Source organism: Ammodytes marinus, assembly GCF_949987685.1.
Source record: "Ammodytes marinus genome assembly, chromosome: 18".
NCBI classification, from domain to species: Eukaryota; Metazoa; Chordata; class Actinopteri; order Uranoscopiformes; family Ammodytidae; genus Ammodytes; species Ammodytes marinus.
Window position 1 is genome coordinate 2805002 of NC_137222.1, and position 27621 is coordinate 2832622.

Here is a 27621-nt window from a genome sequence, read left to right on the forward strand (position 1 = left end):
TGGGGTAAAAAAAAAAAAAAATACTACAAACCGACAGTACTACATGTTAGAAGTATACCAAGCTTTATTCAGCATTGTCCTCATTCATGTACAGGTTAATGTCCAAATATATATACATAGTCGGTCAGTTGTGCAACTCGTGCATCAACAAAAAAATAATAAATCCTCCAAGAAAGTGTTTTCCCCTTGGTAAGAGAGAGCCCGTGTACATCCACATTTTAAAGCCCAATAAAAAATAAACAGGAGTTGTTGATGGTTGACATTCAAGTTTTAAAAACCATTCAATCTGAGAAGGCTTTTATTGTGTAGTAAAGCGTTGTCACCTCAGTTCCGTATGACAGTGGAGATGCGTTTAGAATTTTCAGTTTTTTTATGCTTTTACAAATTGTACAAAATGCACATTGATATAAAACAAAGACTTCCTTCCTGTATAATTTGTTTTTTTGAAAGCAATCAAGTAGAGGAGAGCTTACACACTTGCAGCTCCGCAAAAAAAATTAAAGAGACCAGTTTGTATTTTTCTTAAATCTTCATCTCGACATTACTTATTGAAAATGCTCTTAATGACAAAAAAAAAAAGCGTATTGGAATTTGGTAGACATGTTGTCAGTAGTTTATAGAATAAAACCAAAATGTTCATTCTACTCAAACACGTGCCTATAAATAGTAAAACGAGAGGACACTGAACATTTGGAGTGGACTCAAAAATTAAGTCCAGGGTTGTATTAACAATCCACAGGTAACGGACGTGCTTGATAGTAACACACATACTATCTTTACATTTGTATCAGCTCTGCTCTCGTTTAAAGGACCTTTCCAGTGCATATTTAGTACAATGCAGTAAAGAGAGAAGGCAAATAGACCATTTTAAATACAGCCCAGCTCAGGAAAAAAATAATAAAGGTGGAGTCGGTGATTCTGAAGAATGTGATCAAAACCACTTTGTCAAAATCAGTGAATATCTCCTCACGATGTCTGTCTGTACTGTGTGTGCGCGCTGAATACAAATCTGGTGTTAATAAACAGCCTGCAGAATCGCTGAAGCCACTTCGAAGAGATTACCTTAGAGCTGTGAAATCCAGCTTCACCACATAATTGTCACAGAATAATAGAGGTATAGTTGGAGTATTTGAGTGAGTTTGAGTTATGGTCATGCATTTAAGATACTTTGTGAACCACAAAATTTTTTTTAAAAAAAATCTATCTTTGTATTGCCAAAGAGGGTCTTTGAACGATTTTAACCCCTGAGCAGAACTGTATCTTAAAACTCAAAACAATTAAATGAACAGAGATCACTCAGAAATCTGTTTGAAAAAAAAAAAAAAAATTATGGTGTTTGTGAAGGACATGCATTTCCAGTTCATAACATCCCTTGGCTGTTATTAGTAGTATTAACAATTCTGTTGCTGTTACCGTATTTCTTGTCCTTTAAAATCCGACCAGACGTCATTTCACTCAGACAAAGTCGAGGTGAAAGACCAAAGGTGGATTTTAATCTGCAACAAACTGAAATATTTGACAAGAAACATCAGAAAACGTGTATAACTCCCATCTATTAAGAATGTATGAGCAGTTTAAACATTTAATAAATGCTTTTTAACACTATAAAGTAGTTGGAAGCAGATACATGTGTTAAATGTACTTATTTGTCATGGGTTGATATTGTTGAAAATGATTATAACTGCGATATAGTTTACAGTGCGTTATAAATCCTTTGCATACTATTAAACACTAACATTGTAGACTTTAAGTTGTCTTAATAGGAGAATTTTGTTGGAAAACGCTTATATGTGCATTATAGTGTTATAAACCATTGTATTAATTGTTTAAATACTGCAGATACATTCTTAATAAGTCGACTAAAAGTAAAGTGAAATAATGAAAACACTTTGGTGAAGCCTGGTTTGTTTTCAACACAATCTTTACTCAATCGTCACATTTCTTTACTGTTTCAAGATTATCTTTGGGGACATTTTTTTTTTCTTAAATTCCTTTCATGCACTTTAAATGTAAATCATAGAACAGCTGACACTGAAATAACCAAATCTTTCACCAGTCTCGTTAGTGCTTTATATGTTTTTATATAAAAAAAAATAATGAAAGGTGCCTCGACTGCAGTGGATAGTTGAACTGACACAAAAGGCACATTGTGCAAACTTCCAAGTTCACAGTTTGTAAAGTCAGTATTGGAACAATAGTCAGGAGGTCGTATGTGTGAACGGAAACAGGTTTTTGATTGCTGTAATCTTTCCCTCTGGTTCGAACTAGCCATCTGAATGAATATTTCCTTAACATGAGTGATGCAGGACAAAATCCACCTTCTTTTTCTGTGGACATTTTTTAATTTAAAAGTTTATATGAAGCTTAAAAAGGTGGAGTCAGCGATTCTTGTCAAAATCAGTTAATAACTCCTCACGATCCGTCCCACTGTAGCTATAGCAACATGCCCGTTTACAGAGCCTAGGCTGTGTATTAACACCAGCTTTTTGACGAACTACAAGTACGAACAGGTGGACTCTGGAGTTATTCACTGATTTTGACAAAGTGATTTTGACAATAAGCGTTCCCGAGAACCGCCGACTACACCATATGGACTAGATCTAAAACAAAATGTAGTCCATCTTTTTGTTTCTCTATCAAATCTGGCTAACAAAGGGGATTTGTACTTAGAATACTAAACTATAAGTATCACAGTAGCTTCAGAAACCTTTGAATAAACCTTGCATAAAAAAGGGATGTGTGCAACTCATCCATCAATTGCATTAAACAGCCCGTTATATGGTGGATTTCTTCTTCATGTGTAGTATAAACTTGAGGAATTGAGATTACAACCTGTTACAGTTTCAATATGGACTCCTGACGTATTGTTCTAAGACAGAAGATATTCCTTTAATGTTAACAATACGGACAAAGGGAAAATGAAGAATTGTGACGTTTGTAAATTAACCCAAAACAAGGAACTTTGACCCATTGAGAGCCGTGTGCAAAACAAAGACAGTAGTGGAATAAACGGGATCTGGGATTTTCGACTGGTGGATTCTTCTGGGCTTTTATTTTTTGCAAAATGTTGCATTTACTGTAGTGAACTGGTTCTGCGACAGTTTTTCTTCTTCAAAACATTCAAGTCTCTCTAGAGCAGTGCTGAGGTGTGACAGTTTAGTATCATGTATTAAAGGTGGAGTCAGCGATTCTGGGGAATGCTTTTTTTTGTCAAAATTAGTGAGTATCTCCTCACGATCTGCGCCTAGGCTGTGTGTTAATCCTGGATTGTTTTTGTCAGCGCACACACAGTACAGACAGGTAGCGGATCATGAGGAGATATTCACTGATATTGACAAATAAGTGATTTTGACAACAAGCGTTCTCCAGAATCACTGACTTCACCTTTAATATGGGATTGTAGTTGAAGCATTAGATGCCTGTTTTTTTCTTGAATGAATAAAAAGGTAGTTCAAGATTTTTCAGACACGTTTTTTATTCGTCTCCTCCACCTTTGGTCTTTGCTTCATAGCAGGAAGTCCAGACTAAACAGCTCAAAGCTTGGGGGGGGGGGGGGGCGAGGGGGGGGGAGGACACGCGACAACACACCCACCCTCTCCTCGTCACGCTTTTCCACTCTATCTCCATCAATATCTATATCAATATATCACAATTCTTTTCACTCTGAATGTCAGAGGACAAAAAAAAAGAAATCACCCATCAACTCTCTCTGGGTGAAAACGCCAGTCTCTCGAGATTTACAAATGAAAAAAAAAAAAAAAACGGAAAAACCCTGATATTTCTTCTATGTACAAACCACTCGCTGCTTCACATCCGAGTGTCACCACATCTCGGTTGGGACGCCCTCTAACCCTAAAATACAAAAGGGTGTGTGTAGGGGTGACAGCAGGGCCACCGTAGCCTGCAGTGCACCGGTACAGGCCCCCGAGGGAGTCATATCCCCTCTTTCAGATTGGGAAGTGAACTCTATTGTAGTGGGAAGAGGGGGATTCTCTGGTCTAATTCCCCCCAGACACCGTAGACTATGTGTTGGGCGCGTGACTGAAGCTTTGTGGGTGGAGCTGCTGGCGCTTGTGCTGCTCCTGTACGGCCAGCTGCTGGTTCTGGTCCGACGTGGAGAGCTTGTTGATTAACGCAGACACACAGTTCGCTGGAATGATCAGTCCTGGGGGAAAAAAAAAAAAGAAAGAGAGAGAGAGAGAGAGAGAGGGAGGGAGGGAGAGAGAGAGAGGTTGATGTTAAACAACTGTTTCTCCTTGTGTTGATACCTAATAGTGGGGTGTCAATATTTTTTTGAAAATGTGTACAATCAGGACAGTTCAAATATGTGTCTATCTGCCAATGGCTCTTGAAGCCAAAGTCCAAACTATATTTTGACCAGCGATGAAGAGGGGAAAAATGTCTGTCTAGACTCTAGATACACATGGAGCTCTCTCCAGATTTTGTAAATTCTATTTCATTGAACTTAAATACATAGCAATAACAAATTACAAGCATGTACAGTACATTTACATAGTTGAATACTCACTCTTTATTAAAAGGTGTGCCTCTAGCCTATAACATCCCCTTACAATTTATTTATTTATTATTATTCTTCCGGACAATTACACATAATACATAATTTTCTCATTGCATATTCATACATATTACTTTGTGTTATCGTCCGAAGGGTAGCAGGAGAAGCCAAAGGCTTATCGGGTCCCGCCCCCACTGCCATAAGATTCAGATACACAGCTACTACAGTTAGAACATTTTTTTTTCTTTTTTTTAAGAAGATTCATTCTAATACACAGATAATTTTAGGTCTCTATTTTCCTCTCTTCAATCCCACCTACTATTTAATAAGCTCCCTGTCATTAGAATAACCTCGATAAAAGTTAAGTTAAAACCTGCAGACGCTTTGAACATGGCTTGAACGGCCTTGGATAGATCACCCCAAAATGTTGAACTAACCCTTTTTAGAAGTAGCCGTGTATCAAACTCACCCACTATCCTCTGCTCGTCCTCTGTCTTGAGCCGGACGATCTGAACCTTGACGTTTGTTCCGCTGACGGGAGACAGAACCGCCTCCACCTCGTTCCACACGCTGAGCACGGAGCCACACAGCACGTAGTACGTCCTGCAGCGGAGACCCACCTCACACTGAAGGCCCACCGACACCTTCTTACAGTTACCGCGCCTGTGGGGTGGGGGGGATAAAGCACATAACAAGATTTGATACAGAAAATGTGTTTTAAGTTGACCGATGGATGTTAAAAGTAAGGCTGACATTTTAAGGATAATGTTGACGCCATTTTACATTTGTTTTCCTTAAAGGCCTACTTCACCGGTGGGAATATGAAGGTGTATTGAACTCTGAGATCCTATGTAGTATAAATGTGCATTTTTTTTTTAGAAATCGGTTCATCCTAGCCTGAGAAAAGGCAGAAAGAGTGTTTTATGTTCTCACTGTCTAACCCTACATTTTCCCCATGTGTGACATCACAACTGGGCAAACTGTCTAACAACTAGGGTTAGACAGTGAGACAAAACAAACTCTCTGAATTCCCAAGCCTGTTTGTTTGTTCTTAGAATGTAAATCCCAGTTTCTAAATACAAGTGCAGTTCCATTTTTGAAGGGCTGAAATAATTTCTAAAATGTCTCTCAAACAGGCAGGGTACAGTGCACTCGTTGGGGACCATTTCCATGCAAGTGATTTGTTGACGGTAATATATGGCCAGGCTTTACATTTATCATGCACATACCAATATGCATGAGCACAGATTAGCGCTGACGACTTGAACTGGTCGGTCCAGTGTGTGCTTGGCGTCGTCTGACATCACCTAAAACAAAATAAAAATCATGATTATCCTCCATGTAAATCATTAGGTGTTTTTCTCACAGTATTTTAAATACAAACAACATTGCCTCACGTTTTTTGTATATCATTTTTTAATTGGAAATGTTGCTGAACACAGAGTCCACTGAGCAAACCCTTAAAACTAACATATATCCAGTCATTCGAGCCTCACCTTCTTAAACTTCTTCTTGATGTCTGCGTAGGGTTTCTAGTTTGAGCTGTCGGCCCGTGTTCGGCCTGTAGACCAGGAAAAGCCGTTTCTTAGCGTTCACCTCTTTCACCAGAATCGCCGTTTTCTTGTTGTTCCTCATCTGAAAACAAAATAAACAGATTGTTTTTATGAATGACAAGACACTGATTTAAAATATGACCATGTTTTCACTGGTCATTTTAATAAAAAAATTTCATTTAACCTTTATTTATACTCGAAAGATCTTTGGGGGGGGGGGGGGGGGGGGGTTATTGACATGGATTGAGGGACTTTAGTTATATAACACAATCTAACAACTTTTCAAACTAGGGACGTAAAGTTTGGAAGTTGTAGCCATATACCAGTCAGGGAAGGTCTATTTAAAACACAATGTTAGTTTATGGGTAGAGGTGCACCGATCGATCGAACTCCAATAAATCTCCATTTTAAAAGGTGCAGTGTGTAATATGACATCATCAAGAAAGTTCTACAAAGTTCTAGAATGCAACGCTCCCTGGGTAACCCCAACCCTTTCGAATAATAACAGAAGCTACAGTGGCCTTCAAGGACAAGAACAATTAAACATTTTAAACCATGCACCTGATGAATTTCCAACTATGACACTTTCAAGATGGCGGCACTAGGCCTTGTTCCAAAATATGCAGAAATATGGACATATATGAGACCCTTTCTAAGGGAAAAAATAATAATTAAAAAAATATTTGTTCAGCTATTATGCACTAAATTAAATGTACTTGTGGATATTATAATTACTTTCTACAAAATCTGCTAGGAAATAAAACCCAAAATTCTACACACTGCAGGTTTAAATGAGTCAAATCAGCATTAGCAAAGTGAGTCCAGAGGAAATGTCATTAATTTCTTTCCGTACCTGCACATAGAAACCATCGTCTGCTCCGTTCTGATCGGCCCAGACGTGTGTAGCTTCCTCCCAGGACATCCCCCTCTCCACACTCACCTGTTCACACAGACAGAGAGAGAGAGAGAGAGAGAGAGACAGACAGACGGAGAGCGCGCGCGAGAGAGAGAGACAGACAGACAGAGAGCGCGAGAGAGAGAGAAACACACAGATACGATCAAAGTCAGGTAATATCACTGCTATCTGACCATATTGTAAGAAGTAGTTTAAAATATAAACAAATATGAAAATAAACGTACGGTGAAGAGTTCCACATGTCCAGATGTGTTGTAGCCCGGTGTTAGGAACTTCCTGCATTCCATCTTTTTCACCTTCTCGTCACCAGAGCCCAGATCTGAGGGAGGGGATGAGATGTTTTACTAACAATTCAATTAGTGAAATCCTGCCTGATGGATGGATTTCACTAATTGAATTGGGAGACAGATTATTATAATTTTTAACAAGTTTCTCAACCAGGAAAGCCCTTCAAATAATTACACATAGGAGAAAAAAGAAGCTTTGAGAACAATTTTGCTTCTGAATTTGTAATAAATAAATAAATAAATAAAATGTTTCAATGAAATAAATTAAGTAGTGAAAACACTTTTTATAATATACACAACACAAAATAGAAGAGAAAAAAAAGGATATTCTGACAGCAGTTCTGTTTATGAAATTCTATTAAAAAAAATTAAATTAAAAAAATTGATTAATGATTACAAATGAAGAATCTGAAATGTCCGTCTTACCCAGAATGCCCATGTCATATCTGCCGTTCTTCTTTGCTTCCTGAATCACGGCTCCCAACGTGTCAGAGAAATACTGGAACAACGAATTCTGCTGGTGCACCTCCATGCCCAAAATACGGTTCAGGAACTTTCCAATGTTATTGTAGTCTGTAGCCGCAACAAAAAGTACATGCATCAGATTAGAATTATTTAAATTTTTTGGCATTTTTCAAGCTTGAGAGAGAGAGAGAGAGAGAGAGCGAGAGAGCGAGAGAGAGAGAGAGAGAAAGAGAATGACCTGCAGTAAAGGTCCAAGGGGTCTGATATGAACCCGCGACCACTGCAACGAAGGCCGGAGCCAATATGTTACGTGCTCTATCCACTACGCCAACAGGGCAGCCGCATGCATTAGAATTATGACAACACTTGCATTTAAAATCTACAAGAAATATGTACAGTATAATTCATTTGAACGATTTAAAATCACCTTTGTCAAGACACATAGTTCCGGATCTGTCCTCCACATTTATGAGACCAACACCTATTAATCCAACCTGGATTTCTACAGAAAAAGAAAAGAAAAATGCAGTTATTACAAAACTAGTGATTTAAAAAAAATTGTCATACAGAAATCAATATGTTGACAACTGGAGGATGAACTGTTAAAATAACAAACAAAAACAGATTGTGGTAATATCTGTCTGAGAAGGAAATGTCTTGGAATGTATTTTTTAATGTGTCTTGCCAAATGAATTAACGGCCTTTAATAATTATCTAACCAAACTTGAGTGCCTGGATTTGGATTTTTTAACTTTTTTGGGGCATAACTAAATAGCTCCTCTCCACAAAATCCATGCCTTGTTTTTTTTTTTTTTTTAACTTTATTTATGGATTTTTTTCCTTTCGCAACAAAAGCACAACATCATAATTACACAACTTGAAAAACAAACAAAAGACAAAACAAAATAACCAACCAACATGGCGCACTCATCTCTACAGAATCCATGCCTTGTTTGAGAGAGCATATTAAAACAGTCTTACCTTTGAAGAAATCTCCTTTAAAGTTAGCGGGCGGAGACACTAGCGGAGAGTCGAGCTTTACGATTGACTTCATCACTATTTCCAGAGCGTTTCTGCCGTACTGTAGCAAAGAGAAATACATGAGTGAGTGAGTGAGTGAGTCGGTGAGTGAGTCGGTGAGTGAGTGAGTGAGTCGGTGAGTGAGTGAGTGAGTCAGGGGGAAATAAACAGTTAATAAGAGGAACTTCTAAAAGACATGAAATGCTTGATGCTCTTACTTTGTTGTCAAAATTAAACCTGCTGAGATCTCGAGTTTCTGTTGCTCTTCTGTCTCCGTGCGTGAGAGCGCCCTGTTACAAAGAAAGAAAAAAAACATAGTTAATTAATTTTATTTATTTACAAAAATCGTAATAAACGATTAGAAATTCTGTCATACACTTTTAATGCAGGTAGACCCGTTAAAAATAGGCCATTGCATACAGTTACTTTCCAAATAAAAAACATTACACACATGCTAAGACTTAAACAATGGTGACTATATATATTCAGTTAGTTCTTACCAGGCTTTCTAGTCTCTTGGCTACGATTGAAGCAAATCTCTGCTCTCCTGCGAGCTCCGATATGAGGAAGACGTATTCTGGAGCGGTGACCTGGTTTGACCGGTGAGTTCTCCCTGTGTTCAAACAAACAGCAGAAGGTTCAGTTCATGTAGCTATAGCCATGTTGTTATTTAACAGAGGTTTAGTACGTTATGTTATGTTGTTGTTTTATATTTACTACATGAAAAAAGTACACTACAAATCTGAAGACTTTTCTTTTTCCCCTTGTATTCTCCAATTTTTTTATTCAAATATTTTTATTATCTTTTAAATGAATTCACATTTTTTATTTAATTTAACAGTAACAGTTTGTCGGCCTGTTTTCGCTCTTCGTTTTTATCAAATTTCAGTTTTATTTATTGAATGGTCTTCTGTCTGAATTGTGCTATATAAATAAACTTGTCTTGCCTACAAGGCCAAACTGGCTTTCTGTCAGGTTCAGGAGGAAGGATTTTGTAAGAATTGGCCTAAAGTTTGATGGTGCCTATACAGTCGGGACTTGAGAAGGGGGTTGATATGCGACGTACCAAACTGCTGTATGGCTCTGTCTGCGCTCCACGGCAGCTCCAGAGTCATGTGAACTCTCCGTCGCTGGTTCTTCACTCTGCGATCCGCCTGCAGGGAAATACCTGAGCTGGCTGCTTCTGAGATGATGGCAATGTTCTGGAGGAAGAGAGACAGACAATACATTAATGAATGAATTTTTCACATCAAGTGGAAATAGAGGCTGTCGTTTATCATGTTTCAGTTCAACAAGAAATGGAAATCACTCAGTTAACTGGTCCCACATATTCTTTGTAAAGCAACTTGGAGTTCTTGAAAAATCTGAATATACAAGTATCATTCATTATTATTAGGAAAGTTAATACTGTGCAAACGAATTTTAGCATCAATTCAAAAGTTGAATTACTTTAAATCGATCAGATATTTAAAAGGAGCCAAACAAGATGCATTAATCTTGTGTCTTACTAGATGGATTTTGACAGTCCTGCATTCAAAAGTGAGTGAAGCACAGAGTAACTATCCCTCCAGTATTATTAGATACAAGAGGCCTCTTTATTTCATCCTGTCCGTTGCTATTTATAACATAAGATGAAGCGGCTGCCTCAAGCAATAAACCTCACAATATAACAGATATGTTCTTGTGACCACAGAACTAAAATAGGTCCAGTAAATTCCAGCATGACTTCACAGAGCTTTCCAACAACGATGCACCGATGTAGGAGGTTGAGAACATTATTGTCCAATGTTTACGTAACAAAATTCATCTAAATTTCTACAATACCTAAACCACCTCTTTGATGTCATTTTTATAAACCCCCCTTTGTTCATGTCTGTATGTCTCTCTATTTGAGTGTATTACATAACATCAGTCAGTCCATACAACTTCTAACTTACGAGATACAAAAAAGCCATTACTTAAAGACCTACTTCACCGCTGGGAATATGAAGGTGAATTGAACTCTGAGATCCTATGTAGTATAAATGTGAAAACATTTTTGAAATCGGTTCATCCTAAAGCATGAGAAAAGGCAGAAAGAGTGTTTTATGGTCTCACTGTCTAACCCTACATTTTACCATGCATGACATCACACAGGGTAAAATGTAGGGTTAGGATAAAAGGACAGCTGGGCCAAGGGAAGACTGAGGGAAAGACTGAGGGAAGAAAAACCTGATTCATTATATTATAATAGCGATTTTATAATGATAGAACGCCGGTTCCGTATGGTGTGAAGTATTCCTTTAAGAAGCAGCGTATGTAATATATAGACTAAATGACCTCCAAAACCTCCAATAACTTATGAGTTACATTTTTGGTATAATATGTGGACTGTTGCCATTACCTTCTCTCCGTCCATGAACCTCTGTTTCTCCGTCAGATTGAGGATTTCCACCGGGACGTCCAGCTCAGAGCGAGACTCGTAGGTGATGCTGCCGTCGTCATTACTGACCACACGCCCTTTACGCCCCGTCATCTGAAAAGCAGTTTAAGAAATGGTTGAGTGAGTTAAAATAAAAAAAATATATATACTCTTAGATTTAAAAAAAAGGTACAGTCTCAAGTATAGGATGATTTTTTGGCATCATCTAGAGGTGAAAGTTCTAGATTTAAACGCTCCCTTGCTAACCCCTCCCCTTTGGGAGGGTTTACAGAAGCGACTGTGGCCTTCAAGGTGAAGAAGCTATAGTTACTAAAGATGGCATCATCCACCACTGCCTCAAGTCTTTCCACAATATCAAGTGATGAGGTGAAGATGTATTTAGTCATTTATTCTATAGTAATTCTTATTCTTGGTCTTCCAACAGGTGCATTTCCCCAGAAAAAAAAAAACTGCTACATAAACATTAGCCACAGGTTCTTACCTCGGCTACATTCTCTGGTCCTCCCAGCTCGTCTATGAGCTCGTCCAGTGTGTTTGGAGGAAGGTCTTCAGCCAGATCCTCCAGTCTGTCCAGCAGATGTCTCTTCATCTGCTGAGCGTTCTCCACTGCGTCCTGACTGGTGACACAGGTGTCCTGACTCTCTGCTTTCACTATTCAACAAACAAGCACAAACAAGGAATTTTTTTTTGTTAAGATAATTTTTTTTTGCATTTTCAAGCTTTATTAGACAGTACAGAGTTGAAATGGGGAGACAGAGAGAGATAGGGGGGATGACCTGGAGTAAAGGTCCACGGGTCGGATTTGAACCCGCGACCACTGCAACTACCGGAGCGCCCAAGGCATTTATCATTAACCCTTAGAAGGCAAAATCAGAGCTTTATGATCTATATATTGCATCTTATTCTGTTTATTAATTTATTTCTGATTATCTTGTGTTGGTTTGCCGTTACCCGGTTGTTTATATTGTGAGGTGTTGTCTTGTAGTGTATTTACTGTTTATATGTTGAAAATGTTATAAAAACTTGAATTACTTAAAGGCTTAATCAGAGTGTTATAAATTGCCTTGACTAACCAACAAGCAAAACAAAAAAAATACATGGCATTCATTAACCCTTACATCACAGAGATATACATTCTCCTTTGTCACAGTCTATGGTTGTAACATGCACACACGGGGGGGGGGGAGAGAGAGAGAGACACACACACGGAGAGAGAGAGAGAGAGAGAGAGAGAGAGAGAGGGGGGGAGAGAGAGAGAGACACACACACGGAGAGAGAGAGAGAGAGAGAGAGAGAGAGAGAGAGAGAGAGAGAGAGAGAGAGAGAGAGAGAGAGAGAGAGAGAGAGAGAGAGAGAGAGAGAGAGAGAGAGAGAGAGAGAGAGAGAGAGAGAGAGAGAGAGAGAGAGAGACACACACACGTTGTAACATGCTTTTCTTACCTATGGCGGGCGCGGTGGGGAGGTTAGCAGGGGCAGTGAACGCCGGCCTGGTGGAGCCGAGTCCGGAGGCCAGCAAGGCACTTTGAATACAGTCGGGATCAATACTCTTCCGTCTCTTTTTCTTCTTCTCTTTCCCTTTCTTCGGCTCCTTCCTGATGAGCCACGGATCTAAAAGCAACGAAGGAATAAAGGTTTAGTTTTCAACACTGACTTTTGTATAACATTTATTTTTTCCCCCTTCTAATTCACATATTTATAACATTTTCACAGACGTAACATGGTTACTAGGTCACGGGATACAAGAACACGACACAAATTCATACATTTCATGCCTTCAATTTCATGGCGGCATACAAGAAATTGATTTCCAACCCTGAAGATAATTTTATTTAATTTTTTTAATAATAATCTCTCCCTGTCTCCCCATTTCAATACAAAAAGCTTGAAAATGCCAAAATAGTTTAAAAAAAACCTAATAATAAAATTCTCACCGTCTTCTTCATCACCATCCGATTCGTCTCTGAAGGGGTTGAAATCATCGTCTTCGTCGGCCGAGCTGACGGACTTGAAGCTGTCGTCGCTGTCTTTAGCCGACTCTCCGTCCGACTCGTCCGATTGGCTCTCGTCCGAGCTGGTTCCTGACAAACCGCCGTGTTTACGAGGTTTCTTCTTCTGCTGTTTTTTTAGCTCTGACCCTGGAGAGAAGATCAGAGGATGGAGAGAAATGCATTCTTAACCTTTTCAACATGTATGTATAATAATTAAGACTGTAATTTAAATCATCTCTTGTAGTAATTTCTTAATGAAGGTTTGATTGTAATTAGGTGGGAGGGTGGGATATGGGTGGGGTATGTTCTGGGAAAAAAGGGGAAAAAATGTATATTACATTGTACAGTAAATGTTTTTGCAATTGTGTCATCAAAAAACCTTTGAAAAAGAAAATGAAGAGAAACGTTTGATCCACACATCGAGACAGAAGGCATTTCTAGTGAGTAAGTCCTACAACTTAGCTGCTACTGGCTGCTGAATGGTACTGGATTGTTTGCTCAGTTAAACCAATGATATTTTCGGGGCGCTCCGGTGGCGTAGTGGATAGAGCGCGTACCATATTGGCTCCGACCTTCGTTGCAGTGGTCGCAGGTTCAAATCCGACCCGTGGACCTTTACTGCAGGTCACCCCCCCCTCTCTCTCTCTCTGTCTCCCCATTTCAACTATGTACCGTCTAATAAAGCTTGAAAATGCAGAAAAATTATCTGATTTTCTTTTAATAAATGATATTCAGCTTGCCAAAACCGTACATAAAACTGTATTCGTCTTACTTTGTTGGTCCTTGACTTCCAATAACAAATTAATTTACTAAAACAAATATGATGGTTGATTCAAATAGAGCATAGTCAAAAACTGTTTGCCTCTTTCAATCAGCAACAGCTATTGTTACTGGCATGAACTTAAATGACCCGTGGCCAGCCTCCTCTTTACACACACTAGTGTTCGGAGGAATACAATAAGAAACCAATGGAATACATGGCTCCTACTACATTATTCAGACAAAGCCATCTGTAAAAATATATTGTCTTCATTCACTATTCATCACCCTAATTTTCTATTAATTCACTCTTAAATGTTTTATTTCTATTCATTCGCTTTTCTAATGTGTATTATGTATTTTGATCTTGCCCCTGTAAAGCACTTTGAATGGCCTAGTGTCTGAATTGTGCTAAATAAATAAACTTGTCTTAAACACAAGAAGCCATATCTTTCTTACCTTTCCTCTTCTTGCCCTTCTGTTGTTGCTCAGCTGCGGTCTCTATGGGCGACGGGGTTTTCTTCGCCGGGAGGTCGAGTCCCAACAGACTGTAAAGCTTTGCTCTGTCCGGAGCGGGAAAATGTTTCTCTACCAGCGACTGCAGCACACCTCTACAACAGAGAACAGTTTATTATGTTACACTCACACGTTTGTACAGCCCCTAACCATCAAAACTAAATGCAGAACCCCAACCCTTACACCAACATGAACCTTATTCATACATGAACCTTGAAACCTAGTGTTAACCCTCAAACAGCCCTTTAAAGGCCTGTCCCAAAGTGGGAACCGGCCAAAATGTCCTCATTCCTTAGGAAACTCACATTTGTTCTCACAAAATAATAGTTGCACACACACACACACACACACACACACACACACACACACACACACACACACACACACACACACACACACACACACACACACACACACACACACACACACACACACACACACACACACACACACACACACACACACACACACACACACACACACACACACACACACACACACACACACACACACACACACACACACACTTTTTGAATTGTATGAGATAAATCATATTTGGTGAGTCCGTACTTTGCCGTTGACACAAAGTCGTTGAGCTCTCCTCCTCCTTCCTCCAAGGCCTCCAGTGTTCTTGCTTCTCCAGTGGACTGAAGACCGATCACCACACACTGAAGAGGGAAGAGTCCGTCAGTATTTTAACACAACATGCAAAGGTTACTAGCTTCTGTCTAGCGAGGAATAATCTATAGTTTTTAGGGGAAGACTTCTTAGACAATCTTTTTTTCATCATCCCTTTATGTAGTGATTGTATTTCAGGGTTTTTCCACAAAGCATAATGTTATTTTCTTCTCAGAAGCGTGGGTTGGATAATTCTATTTGTTGCTCCTCACCAACGCTTGGTTTCCATGACTCAGAGACCTTCCTATTTCTCATTGCGCTCCTCTCTTGTTCACACACACACTAGTCATTTGATGACATAGGTAAGAGAGGACCACTGCAGTCTCTCAGTTAAAGCAAGCACAGCTGATGGTTGACACATTTAATAAAAAGGGGCCTAATTCAAAAATCGGTATCTTAAATCAATTAACTGTGTAGTCCTTATATATGTCAGGTTACATTTTAAGAGTTTTTTCCTCTGTTTTACACGATGAAACAGGTAAGAGGACTTTGGAGTCTTTTTGCTGATGCAATGTATCTCTCAATTAACGCATGCACAGCTGAAGTGTTCACATATTAAATAAAAAAGGGGCATTATTTAAAATTGCTATCTTAAATCATGCATAATCTGCAGTCCTTGTATATGTTAAGTTATATTTTAAAGAGTGTATTTTCACCTTTCCGTTGCTGACCTCCTCCCTGGCCAGCTGCACCACCCTGCGGACCTTGGAGGCGATGCAGAGATACTTAAAGAACCTCTGGTGAGCCGACCAGAACTGGCCCCACATGGACTTCTTCATGCGCTGCTCGGCCTCCATCAGGTTGGCAGCGGCCTGGAACTTCTCACGCGCCGTCACCCACTGGAAACAAAGCAGGAGAGAATGTCAAAAGAAATTTATATTCACTTCAAGAACAAAAATGCGTTGATGCTTAAAAAGCAGGGTTCCCCACACATTTTTACCAATACATTTTCAAATATTTTCCGTGACATTTCCATTACATTTTACCCCGATTTCCATAACCTTAGTTAGGCATATTTGACAATCATATATGGCTTAATAATGAAACTCTTAAGGCATTAATCTTGAGGCATGTGTTATATTTGACATATAAAAGCGATACATTATAACACACTCTTCCCAGGCATTCTCGTGGATAGGCAACAATAGGAATTCAATTAACTATTTCACATAATGTTTGACAAGTTAGGGATTTTTATGTTTTGAACACTATCATTTTTTTCTTATATATATTTTTTGGGCATTTTTATGCTTTATTGACAGTGCAGAGAGACAGAGGTGAAATGGGGAAGAGAGGGGAGTGACATGCCGAGAACTACCGCAGGCGGGAATTGAACCCGGGTCCGCTGCTGGGCCCGGCCCGGGGGGGGGGGGAGGGGGAGACGCCCTACCAACTGAGCTAAGGGCGCCCACAAATTATTGTATCTTCAAAACTTTTCCTAAACAGTCAGTTAATTCCAAACCATATCCAGGCTCAGAATACAGTTTTCTCAAATCATATATCCAATCAATCAATCAATCAATCAATCAATCAATCAATCAATCAATCAATCAATCATAATTTTTCCAGCTATTTCATGGCCGTGGGAACACTGTCTTTACAGCAAGAACTAAAGCATTTGGTGTTTAAAATACATTTCTATAAGCTTTATTTCCCAGACTTACCAGCCTCACAGACTTGTTGTACATGTTGATGTATTTCTGAGTCAGTGGAACCTCTTCAATCTTGAAAGTCACACCGGTAAAACTCAGCTGTCTTGCAATGTACATCCCCCGAAGTTTCATGTCCATGGCGACTATCTCCATGGCACCAACACCTCTGAAATTGAAGGTTAAAATGTATGAATAATTAGGGGGCGCGGAGAATAAATAAAAGGACACATGTTATGACACTTTACAACATGTTCATTTGTGTAAGTGTGCTGTAAGCTGCAAGAAGACAAACTTACCTGCGCTCCACTGCTTGGATAAAGTTGCCAAATTCTCTGAAAGGTGTTTTATGCCCCCAGATGCCCAACCGATTCATATAGGCCATATTCCGTGGTTCAGAGGCACCTGGATAGAAAAGGTACAATTTGCAGAACTTGCAGTGCTTTCACAGACTCTCAACTGTCACACATGTTTAGATTAGAGCCAAATTGTATACAAAAATAAATGTAAAATAAATTAAATTGAATAAAAAAAAAGGTTATTTTATTTTGATTGTATTTACTAACCTGTAGCACTGGCATACACAACGCGAGCCTTAGGAAGTTTGTTCTGTAGTTCCAAAACGGCAAGACCAGTTTTAGTGGGTTTTGATGATCCGATGGGACAAACATTTTTGGCTTTGTGACACTCGTCATACACAATCTAAAAGAGATTTCGTTAAGGAAATTCATCACAATTACAAAAAGATATTTGTTTTAAAATAATCTTAAAAAAAAAGGTGCAGTCAGTCATTCTGGAGAACGCTTGTTGTCAAAATCACATCTCCTCATGGTCTGCTACCTGTTACTACACAGCCTATGTTGTTCTGTAAACGTGTATGTAAAACAAAGGGGGCCCCACTGTAGCTAACAACATGCCCGTTCACAGATCCTAGGCTGTGTATTAACAGTAACACTGGATTTTTTTTTCTGTGCACAGACAGGTAGCAGATGGTGAGGAGATATTCACTGATTTTGACAAAAAGTGATTTTGACAAGAGGCATTCTCCAGAATCCCTGACTGCACCTTTAAACATTTCCTGAGAACATCTATAGCAAAAGGATACGACTCCATCAAAGTCTTCCCCACACCAGTGAAGCAGCTGCTGGAATCTGGTCTTGTATTTGCCCCCCGACTGGCTCTCTCCGATCAGCGACGAGTAGGTGGCGAATATCACTCCTTTCTTCACACTACCGTTGTGTTTAGAAGAGATTTTGCCATATTTGAACTGAAAAATAAAATAAAAAATAAATTAGTCCATTTGATTATGCATAGCCATACAGACAGTAAATAGTGTTAATTAATAAATTGCTACATACAGTGAGAAACATGTTACCTTGTTTAGTGAGTGAACCGAGATATTTTTGGCTCCTATATCTCTTAAATCCCTTTCGGCGTCATATTTCAAATCATTCGAGACACTAAACCTGAATAGAGAATAGACAAGAAGACGGTAAACATTTTATTTTGTTAATTATTCATTTTAAAATGAAGTAATTGTGAGGGATTATTTAAGTATTTACCAAAGTGATCTTTTTCGGCCTAAAAGATAATTCTCATAGATGAGTCCTGCGATGGTGCGGCCTTTCCCCACGCCGGCTCCATCACCGATCAGATAGGCAGCGCGATCACCGCTAGGGAGGAATGTCTCATGTTGCTGTGGTAGAGAGGGAAGAAATGCACAATTAAAACTACATAATATTTTGGGGCGCTCCGGTGGTGTAGTGGATAGAGCGCGTACCATATCGGCTCCGGCCTTCGTTGCAGTGGTTGCGGGTTCAAATACGAGCCGGCGTGGACCTTTACTGCATGTAATCCCCCTATCAACTCTGTACCGTCTAATGAAGCTTGAAAATGCCAAAAAAATCTTTAAAAAAAACGGCATAATATTAGGGGGCGGGGGGACTCTCCACACTGTCATTAAAGCAGCAAAAATTCCCCAAATAATTCTTAAAAACAACACTTACTACACAATATTGACTTTCAAACAAGTCACCCCTTTTAGTATTTTAATTTAAAAAAACATTATTTAACTTTGTAAGCAGACGCAGTGATCCAGGGCTTTCCCCTGTAGACCTGGACGTTCTCTCTGCTGTTTCATCTGGGAGGTTGGTATCAGTGAAGGCAACATGGTCTTCATTTGCCTCACTTCCTTTAACCTCCATACATTTTAGGTTTAGTATCCTTTCAGTTGGGCTGTCCCGAATTAAAAAATGTGGGCGCGGAAGCTTATGTGTGAAATGGGGTTATTTTGGATGATGGAAGAAACATAGAAACGAAGCCTTCAAATACTGTTTCACTAAACTAGGTACATTCTATAATAGAATCTATACAGAAACACTCTTTTCAAGATAGTCTTTACATGACTAATTTAAATGAAAATCAGTATTAAAAAACGGACAGTTTTAGAAATGATGCATTTTTAAAATAGTCATTAGTTTTTTGCCCCATTTATTCACATGACCATAGGCAACTTTTTATTTGGTTATATAAAAATTAAAATATATATATTTATTTTTTATTACATCACAGTTTTTAGTCACAAATTGAGCAGTGCTAACCTGAGAAGCTATGCATTTTAAAATAGTAATTTGTTCCCCCCCCCCCCCCCCGCCCCATTCATTCACATAACCATAGGCAACTTTTTATCTGGTTATATAAAATTAAAAATATATTTAAAAAAAACAGTGCTAACCTGCGAAGCGTAGGTGATGGCCTCTAGCTGCAGAGCGGAGAGAGAGCCTCGGTCGATGGTTTCCTCTGGGATGGACAGTCTGTACCAAACCTCTGGAGGGCTCACGCTGGACAGGGAACTGGTCTCCACCACGGGGTCAGGGTGACGCAGGCCCACCTTCACTGCAATCACAAGAGGAATGGTTAGTTATCAAGTAGGGCAAGTGGAGCATAAGACAATAAATTCTACACACTGTACCTTTACTGCATGGACAAGAGGAATGGTTAGTTATCAAGCAGTAGGCAAGTGGAGCACAAGACAATAAATTCTACACACTGTACCTTTAATTAATGACAAGAGGACTGGTTAGTGGATCAAGCTATTAACAATAAACAGGCTACAAATTCATTTTCATGACTACTCGTTTTAAGAGGCGCATTTTTAAATAAACCTTTGTTGGTTTCATGAAATTAGTTTATTAGTATGCACTAAAAGGAATAGTTAACCTTTTTTTTCTTTATATATTTAGCTTGTTTCCTCACTCTCGGGTTTAACACAAGTCGACAGAAACCTTTGTCTGTGCTTGAATTTTTTAAGAAATACACGCTCATCGCTAAGTAGCCTAGCTCAAACACTGGTAGTCAAGTGTAGCATAAGCCAATACACTCTACACACTGCACCTTTAAATACTGTCACTGTAAACCAACACATCCGTCATCATTTATTTATGGATGGTAGTATGGCCTCGAGGTAAAGGGGCCCGACTAGTAACCATGAGGTCGCTCGTTCGATCCCCGGCACCGGACAGGAGGATGTTATTTGTAACACTAGGGCGACTGGTATTGCATCTACGGTGCCCACCATTTCATTGTGTCCTTGAGCAAGGCACTTAACCCCAAAAAACTGGGACCCTGCGCGATGACCCCCTTCCGTAAAAATGCATGTGTGTTGGAGATGTGTAGGAGGGGATGGCGAAAACAGCGAAAAGAATCGGAGCCTCGCTCTGATTGGTCAAAGTGTACCGCTCATGTTCACTTTGACCAATCAGAAATTATATACCCCAGCTTTAATTTATAACTTACATTTCATGGGCATGTATTCTGCATAAGTCTCAGCATGACCCAGCTCGTCCTCCTCTTCCTCCTCGGGCTCTTCCTCCTCCTTCATGCCGGGAGGTTTCTGTCAAAACACATTTAAAATAATCAGACAAACATTCTTCTGCTGCTATCAAGCTTATCCTTAAAAAGGTGGAGTCAGTGATTCTGGGGAACGCTTGTTGTCAAAATCAATTTGTGTCAAAATCAGTAAATATCTCCTCACGATCCGATACTTGTCTGTACTGTGTGTGTGTGTGTGTGTGTGTGTGTGTGTGTGTGTGTGTGTGTGTGTGTGTGTGTGTGTGCAGAAAAAAAAAGCTGGCAACAATCCCAGAATTGCTGACTCCACCTTTAACCCAAACATAAAACCTTGCCAATGCCGCCAACTCATCTGGCAGCATTCAACGCGTTTCTGAATCAATATAATAATGTAATGAAACGAACCAGAGAGTGTGTGAAGTTGTGGACTTTAAGATTGTCGTTGATCCAGATCCTGGCGGCATCTTTACCCAAAACTTCCTTCTTGATTCCGTTGTTCATTTCACCTGAAACGCAAACAGCGACCACAGGTGTTAATTAGAAATTTCACCATCTGCTAAGTGGGGATGTTTTGAATTCAGGATTGTTTTTAATATGTTCAATATTACTATGCTTTAAATTGAGAAATGCATATTTCAAAACCATCAATAATTCCTGTATTTTCCTTGAAAACCAAGCAAGTGGAATTTACAATACCATTTATTTAATATATCACAAAATGCAATATTGTCCACCACAATCACAATTTCACCAAAACTTTCAACACTATTGGCACCATGAATAAAAAAAACTTCTCTGAAATGCACATGTGAAAATAAACTACCTGTTGCAGTTGCCGTAGCTACTGGTGTAGTGATGTCGGGCGGAGGCTTTAACCTCATGAGTTCCATCAGGCTGTTGGCCTTCAGACCGCCGCTCCTCACATTGCCCGTCCGGAGGAGATCTTTCAACTGGATCTGCTGAAAAAATTAATAATAATAAAAGAAAATGTATCTTTAGCACTATGAAAAAAGACTGCATATTGCACATTCGTTCATTACATTGCACATTTCAATTTAATCTACTTTTTACTTTCTATTCCATTTTATATATACCGGGTTTTTTTGTACCCTTTGGTATTTGGTATTTAGAATGTATTTAATGTAAATATTGTTTATCTTTTTCTTATTCTACTTTATTTTATTATTGTTCCTGTTGCACCGTGGGTCAGAGACAATCACCATGTCGATCCTTACTGTATGTATGCCTATTTTCTCTAGGGCTGTCCTGATCTCAAATACCATTTCTTGGGCTTGGAAGCTTCAGTACGAATTATACGTGATTAAACAAAAGCTTTTTAGGGACATCTGCGGAGTCTGGGAAGGATTCCAAAGGGTTGCAGTAGTAGTGGAAATCCAATATCACTAAGCAACATTGTAACTCTGATAACAGCCAATTTTTCCGGAAGCCAATTTTGCTCTGAACATTTTTGGCTACAATGTGTTCTAAAATGCCACAGAGCTTCTTACATCATCTTTAGTAGAGAATGTATTATCAAATGAGGAGTTTTTGAATTACTGTACAATGTGAGCGGATCCAGATATTTGGATATGCCATACACACAAGATAAACCGCTATGCAGATAATCACAAGTAACCTAATCAAACGGTACATCCCACATACAAAAAAACCACGCCAGCAAATGTTGAATTGGGTGTCGATTGCCATGGCAAAGAAATAAGCTTAAAAAAAAAATCTGGTCAGCCTTAGTTTTATGCCATTCAGTCCCTTTTAAAGAATTTCTACTTCGACATACAATTACATACATATTTGCCAATCCACGAGAATTCTCTGAAAAAAATTAAGAGACCACTCCAAATATTCAGTGTCTCTCGTTTTACTATTTATAGGCATATATTTGAGTAGAATGAACATTTTGGTTTTATACGATATAAACAACTGACAACATTTCTACCAAATTACCCCCAAAAATATTGTCATTAAGAGCATTTTCAATAAGTAATGTAGAGATGAAGAATGAAGAAAAATCCAGACTGTTCTCTTAATTTTTTTCCGGAGCTGTATAGCATTGAAACCATGGTTTCCTACAAACATACCTGATGATCTCTGTGAGAAGGCACGGTGGAGGCTGAGGGCGGTGGGGTAGACGATCCCCTCAGGCCTGAATTAGCAACATGGACGACCTTCGTGACGGTGATGGTGTGTTTGATGTTGTTGTTTGTGGTCGATTGTTTGGTCACAGACGAGCCGAGCGACGGCAACTGATTCAGCTGATTTAAGACAAACGTGGTGGTGGATGGCTGAGGTTTGTGCTGTTAGGAGGGATACATTAAGAAGAGAGAGAAGTGGATTTTAATACAAAGCACAAAATAACACGTCAGCTGTAACAGTACATTATGTCTCCAATAATTAATTAAAAAGGTGGAGTCAGTGATTCTGGAGAACGGTTGTATCTCCTCATGATCTCGTCAGTACTGTGTGTGCACTGGGAGAAAAAAAAATCAGCGTTAATACACAGCCTAGGCTCTGTAAATGGGCATGTAAATAAAAGGGGCCCACCCTAGCTCGCAACATACCAGTTTACAGAGCCTAGGCTTTGTATTTACACTCAATTTTATAGACGCACACACAGTACAAGTAGCGGATCATAAGGAGATATTCACCGAATTTGACAAAGTGATTCGACAACAAGCGTTCTCCAGAATTGCTGACTCCACCTTAAAAGGTAATTTAATGCTCTGTAACCTCACCCTGATAGTGACTATCTGTTGTGGGACTGGAGACGCAGTTCGAACCACTTCCTCCGTCCCCCCTCCAACATCCAGGGCACTGATTGAGATAGACTGGAAGAGAGACAGATATCAGAAAATATAGTTAGAAAAATAGGAATGAATCAATTTAACCAAGGTTGGGCATGACATTTTTAATAGATTTTTTTAAACTACAAAAGACAAACAAATAATTTAAAATATGCTGGTTTTATTTCAAAAAGGACCATGACATTAATAAAATAGACTCACTGTCTCTTTCTTGTCGTATGGGTTTATGTATGCGTATGGCGATTTTAATTTTTTAACATACTCCTAACAAATTAATTTGAATTTAAAAATAGATTAATCGCCCAGCCCTATTTTTACCCCACAAGAACATGAGCTAAAGAGAGTCTTACTTGCTGTGTTGTCGAGGGCTGTGCAGTGTCCTGAGGATCCACGTCAAACAGGCCGAAATCATTTGGGCAAATGCCGCTCTCACTGAGAGCAGCGAGGAGCAAATCCTGTCCCGGATCCATCTGCAACACAAACGTATAGGAGTTCTGTTAACATCCATCTATCTATCTATCTATCTATCTATCCATCTATCCATCTATCCATCTATCCATCTATCCATCTATCCATCTATCCATCCATCCATCCATCCATCCATCCATCCATCCATCCATCCATCCATCTATCATGTACAGGGCTGACGTGCTCATAATTTGTAAATAAAAATGATAAAACTAAACTAAAAGTATTGAGATGAAACTATTTCTGGATTATACACATTTAAACATCCATAAAAAGGTTTACAATCTTGTTCTATTTTCATCAATCTCTCTGATCTATTTTAGACTCTTGTTTAAAAGTCTTGTATTTTTAGTAACACTTTGTATATTTTACATTTCACTTATTATGTATTCCTTGTTATGTTTCTGTAACTTTGGAGCAACCTGCCAAAAGAATGTCCTTCCTTCGGGATATAAACATTTCCATAGGATCTTATTATAGACGAGTTGATCAGTAAAATACATTTATTATTAAAAAGGTGTAACAGTGTATTTCTAACAAAAAATAAATTAATTAATAAACTTTACACAGACCTAACTCCAAATCTAAATAAACCCTACATTTCTCTTTCTGTGATGTCACAGAAAGAGAAATGTAGGGTTAGACAGCGAGACCATAAAACACTCTTTCTGCCTTTTCTCAGGCTAGGATGATCCGATTTCATTTTTTTTTTGCACATTTATACTTCATAGGATCTCCGAGTTCAATACACCTTCATATTCCCACTGGTGAAGTAGGCCTTTAAGACGAATCTTGCGCTGTGTTCACCCAACTCTGATCTTGATGCAAGAGACTGCGGTTTAATGTTAAACAGTGAGATCCTGTTACATTGCCCGACTGCTTATCCCCACATGAACTTACTTGTGTGTCTTTAAATATTAACAACAACAAATATTTGTGCTTGAACTACTGGATGAAAAAGGTAACGGCTAGTCTGGCTACAAAAACACCAACATATCAATAAATAAATAACACATTCCAATAGTTTAAATGCAATCGCAGCAGTCATGAGCGAAACAATGCCACAGACGGTGCATTCATGCAAAGACAATTTGACACAGTTAAGTGAGTATGAAAAATGCATGAACCAAAAACAACAAAATGGATATTAGAACTCCAACCCACATGTATAGGACATGTGGCATCAAATATGCCATACAATGTGAAATTCAATGGACCATTATCAATGGGAAATAAAGCACTAATGCATATTTGGAGAACAAAAACAATACTAAACTTCAGTTGTTCAACTTGGACATGTATGGTTAATGCATTCTTATGCAAGCACAATTATTAAACCACCTATGATATATGGTTTAATATAAGAATGCCATCTAACTATCTCAGTCATGGCATGCATATCCGACACAGTAACGTGACTATAAGAAATGCATGATGCACCAAAAATCCCAGAACAGGATATTGGGATGGGAGACGGGACCCACATGTTTCTTGGCACACGTGTGAGATGAAATACAACGTTCATAGCCCACTTTTTAAATAGGATATAAACGATAAATGCATTTAAACATGTAGAATAAAAAGACCTTTAACCTTTAACAAACATAACATTATTTAGATGTAATGTAAGCAAAGCATTAAACCTGTTTAAACTGTTCACCTCCGCGCATCTCCTCCTACAGCGCACGCCGAAGAAATAAAAAATAAAAACGAAAACGAAACAATAAAAAGGTAACACGGACTCGAGATCAATACATTCACTTTCAGTTAAAGTTTCGTTATTAAAGAATGAGCGCAAGCCATTTCACACAAGCCAGTTCAGGACCGAAACGTTATTCCAAAGTGACCCAAAACAAGACACGTGTTTGCAGCCAGCGAGCGGTGCCCTACATTGGCAACATGCAACTTCCTGGTATGTCCGGACTCAACGAAGCTTCCCCTCAATTCGTCTCGTTACTAGCTCCACTGGTTAATAATTATTTACACTGTACAACAAACGTGCCGACACTGTATAGTAGACATGGATAGGACCAGAGATTAAGTGTGTACATACATTTCCGGTGAGCTAAGTTGCACGAGCTAACCCTTTGACTTTACAGTGTTGCCTTGTTGGAGCAGCAAGGGTGACACAGCTACACAATGCTAACCGACAGCTAACACACTCAAGTCACACTCTCACATTCAATGACAGTTAAAGTCACATCTAAACAAACTAACAGGGGGTATTTTAACTAATGCAGCGAGCATTTTAGTGAATATAAATGTCAATAGCTTTAAAAGTAACCTCCACACACACACGTAATAAGAATGACTTTATGAACTGGTTATTCATTTTCTTCAGGGTTCTTATAAGTAGTAAGAAAATCTACTTCAAATGAAATATGTTTTTTAATTTGGTCATTCAAAATACACAACTAAAAAAGCCAATATTCATAACAATATTGATATATTACTACACTGTCTCAGCGTTAACACATTGGATCATGCCATGCTGCTCTATGTGCTGTAAATTAAAGCCTTTTATAAACGATTTAAAAAAAATAGTTTGAGTATTATACTGCGTCAAAAAAAAAACTATTTGAAAAAAAATTCTACTCCTTTATATATTAGCATTTCAAGACATTCAAAATAATGATTGTGGACATTAAAATGCGAATTAAAGCCTTACTTTATTAAACGTCTACCTTTTAAGTCTTTTTAAGGACCCGTCAGAACTCGGTTTCATTTTACTTTCATATTTTCTATCAATAAATGTAACGTTAGCATACTTGTCTGTCAACATTAAAAGGCATAGATGAGCCGGTAGATATTTAGATAGACAGATAACTAGACCGATATCACCAAAGGACAATTGGAGTGTTGTAACATTAATCACAATAATATTTTACATAAATAACAAAAAAAAAACGCCTTATTTTGAGATTAACTTTAACGTTAGCGGACATGTAAGACGCAGTGACACCTTTAAGCTGGCGTGTTACGTTAGTGTTGCTACAACTTAAAGGCAGTGGCGTTAGGACTAACCACTTAGTTTACAAAACAAAACACCTTGTACCTAAGTGTCAGTCACAGTTTGTCCTTCTCAATATGTAGCCCAGGACACCCGAGCACACGCTAACTATGCTAACCCCTAACTAGCCCGCATTGTTGTGATTGTAGCTCTCACACACTGTGTCATTGCTAGCTAACGTTAGCACCGAGGAGCGGTAATAAACGTTGCCGCTGTGGCAGCCTCAAATCGAGATAAATAAGAAGAAAATACTAGTCTAACATCTCCGTGGACATGTTCCACTACTAAATGACGACTTTGTGTACGTAAAAACAGAGACGTTGATGTCAAATTAGCGTTGAAATCAACTTACCGGACGATTAAACGGCTGTGGCTTGCGCTCAGCGGTTAGCGGTAGTTTGTTGTCCTCTCCGCTCCCTCGCGCTCACGCCATCTTTTTTTATCAAACGCTTCGCCGCATGCAGATCACGTGATGCGCTGCGGGCCTTTTGCTTCGACCAGCCAGACACAACCGGGCCTTTTCTCCGGTCAAACTCCTCCGCCAGCGCCGGTTGAAACGGCTTTCCAAACGGTTGATCGGCGTCCCCACACGACAACGAACCGACGAAGCCGTGAAATGCAGCATTTCTACAAACGTTAGCACAAACGACAAACATAGCAAGTTGAGTCCGCGAGCTAATACGGCGTCACGTGACCACCGCGGAGC

At 39.0% G+C, this 27621-nt stretch overlaps 1 protein-coding gene across 1 annotated transcript; it reads right to left on the minus strand.

The window, feature by feature from the left end:
- Positions 1–131: 131 nt before the first annotated feature.
- On the minus strand, positions 132–27407 carry sbno1 (strawberry notch homolog 1). Its single transcript, XM_080046710.1, is given in 35 exon segments — positions 132–4165; positions 4986–5179; positions 5746–5798; positions 5800–5823; positions 6013–6042; positions 6044–6151; positions 6923–7009; positions 7210–7304; positions 7699–7845; positions 8165–8239; positions 8719–8818; positions 8976–9047; positions 9258–9370; positions 9824–9959; positions 11141–11272; positions 11661–11830; positions 12620–12787; positions 13111–13314; positions 14386–14537; positions 15013–15110; positions 15777–15959; positions 16785–16938; positions 17069–17174; positions 17336–17471; positions 17875–18036; positions 18145–18235; positions 18332–18465; positions 19504–19664; positions 20565–20661; positions 21024–21124; positions 21442–21577; positions 22715–22930; positions 23369–23461; positions 23788–23907; positions 27268–27407. Coding segments are annotated over 34 exon segments (4191 nt in total). The 5' UTR covers positions 27268–27407; the 3' UTR covers positions 132–4022.
- Positions 27408–27621: the final 214 nt, after the last annotated feature.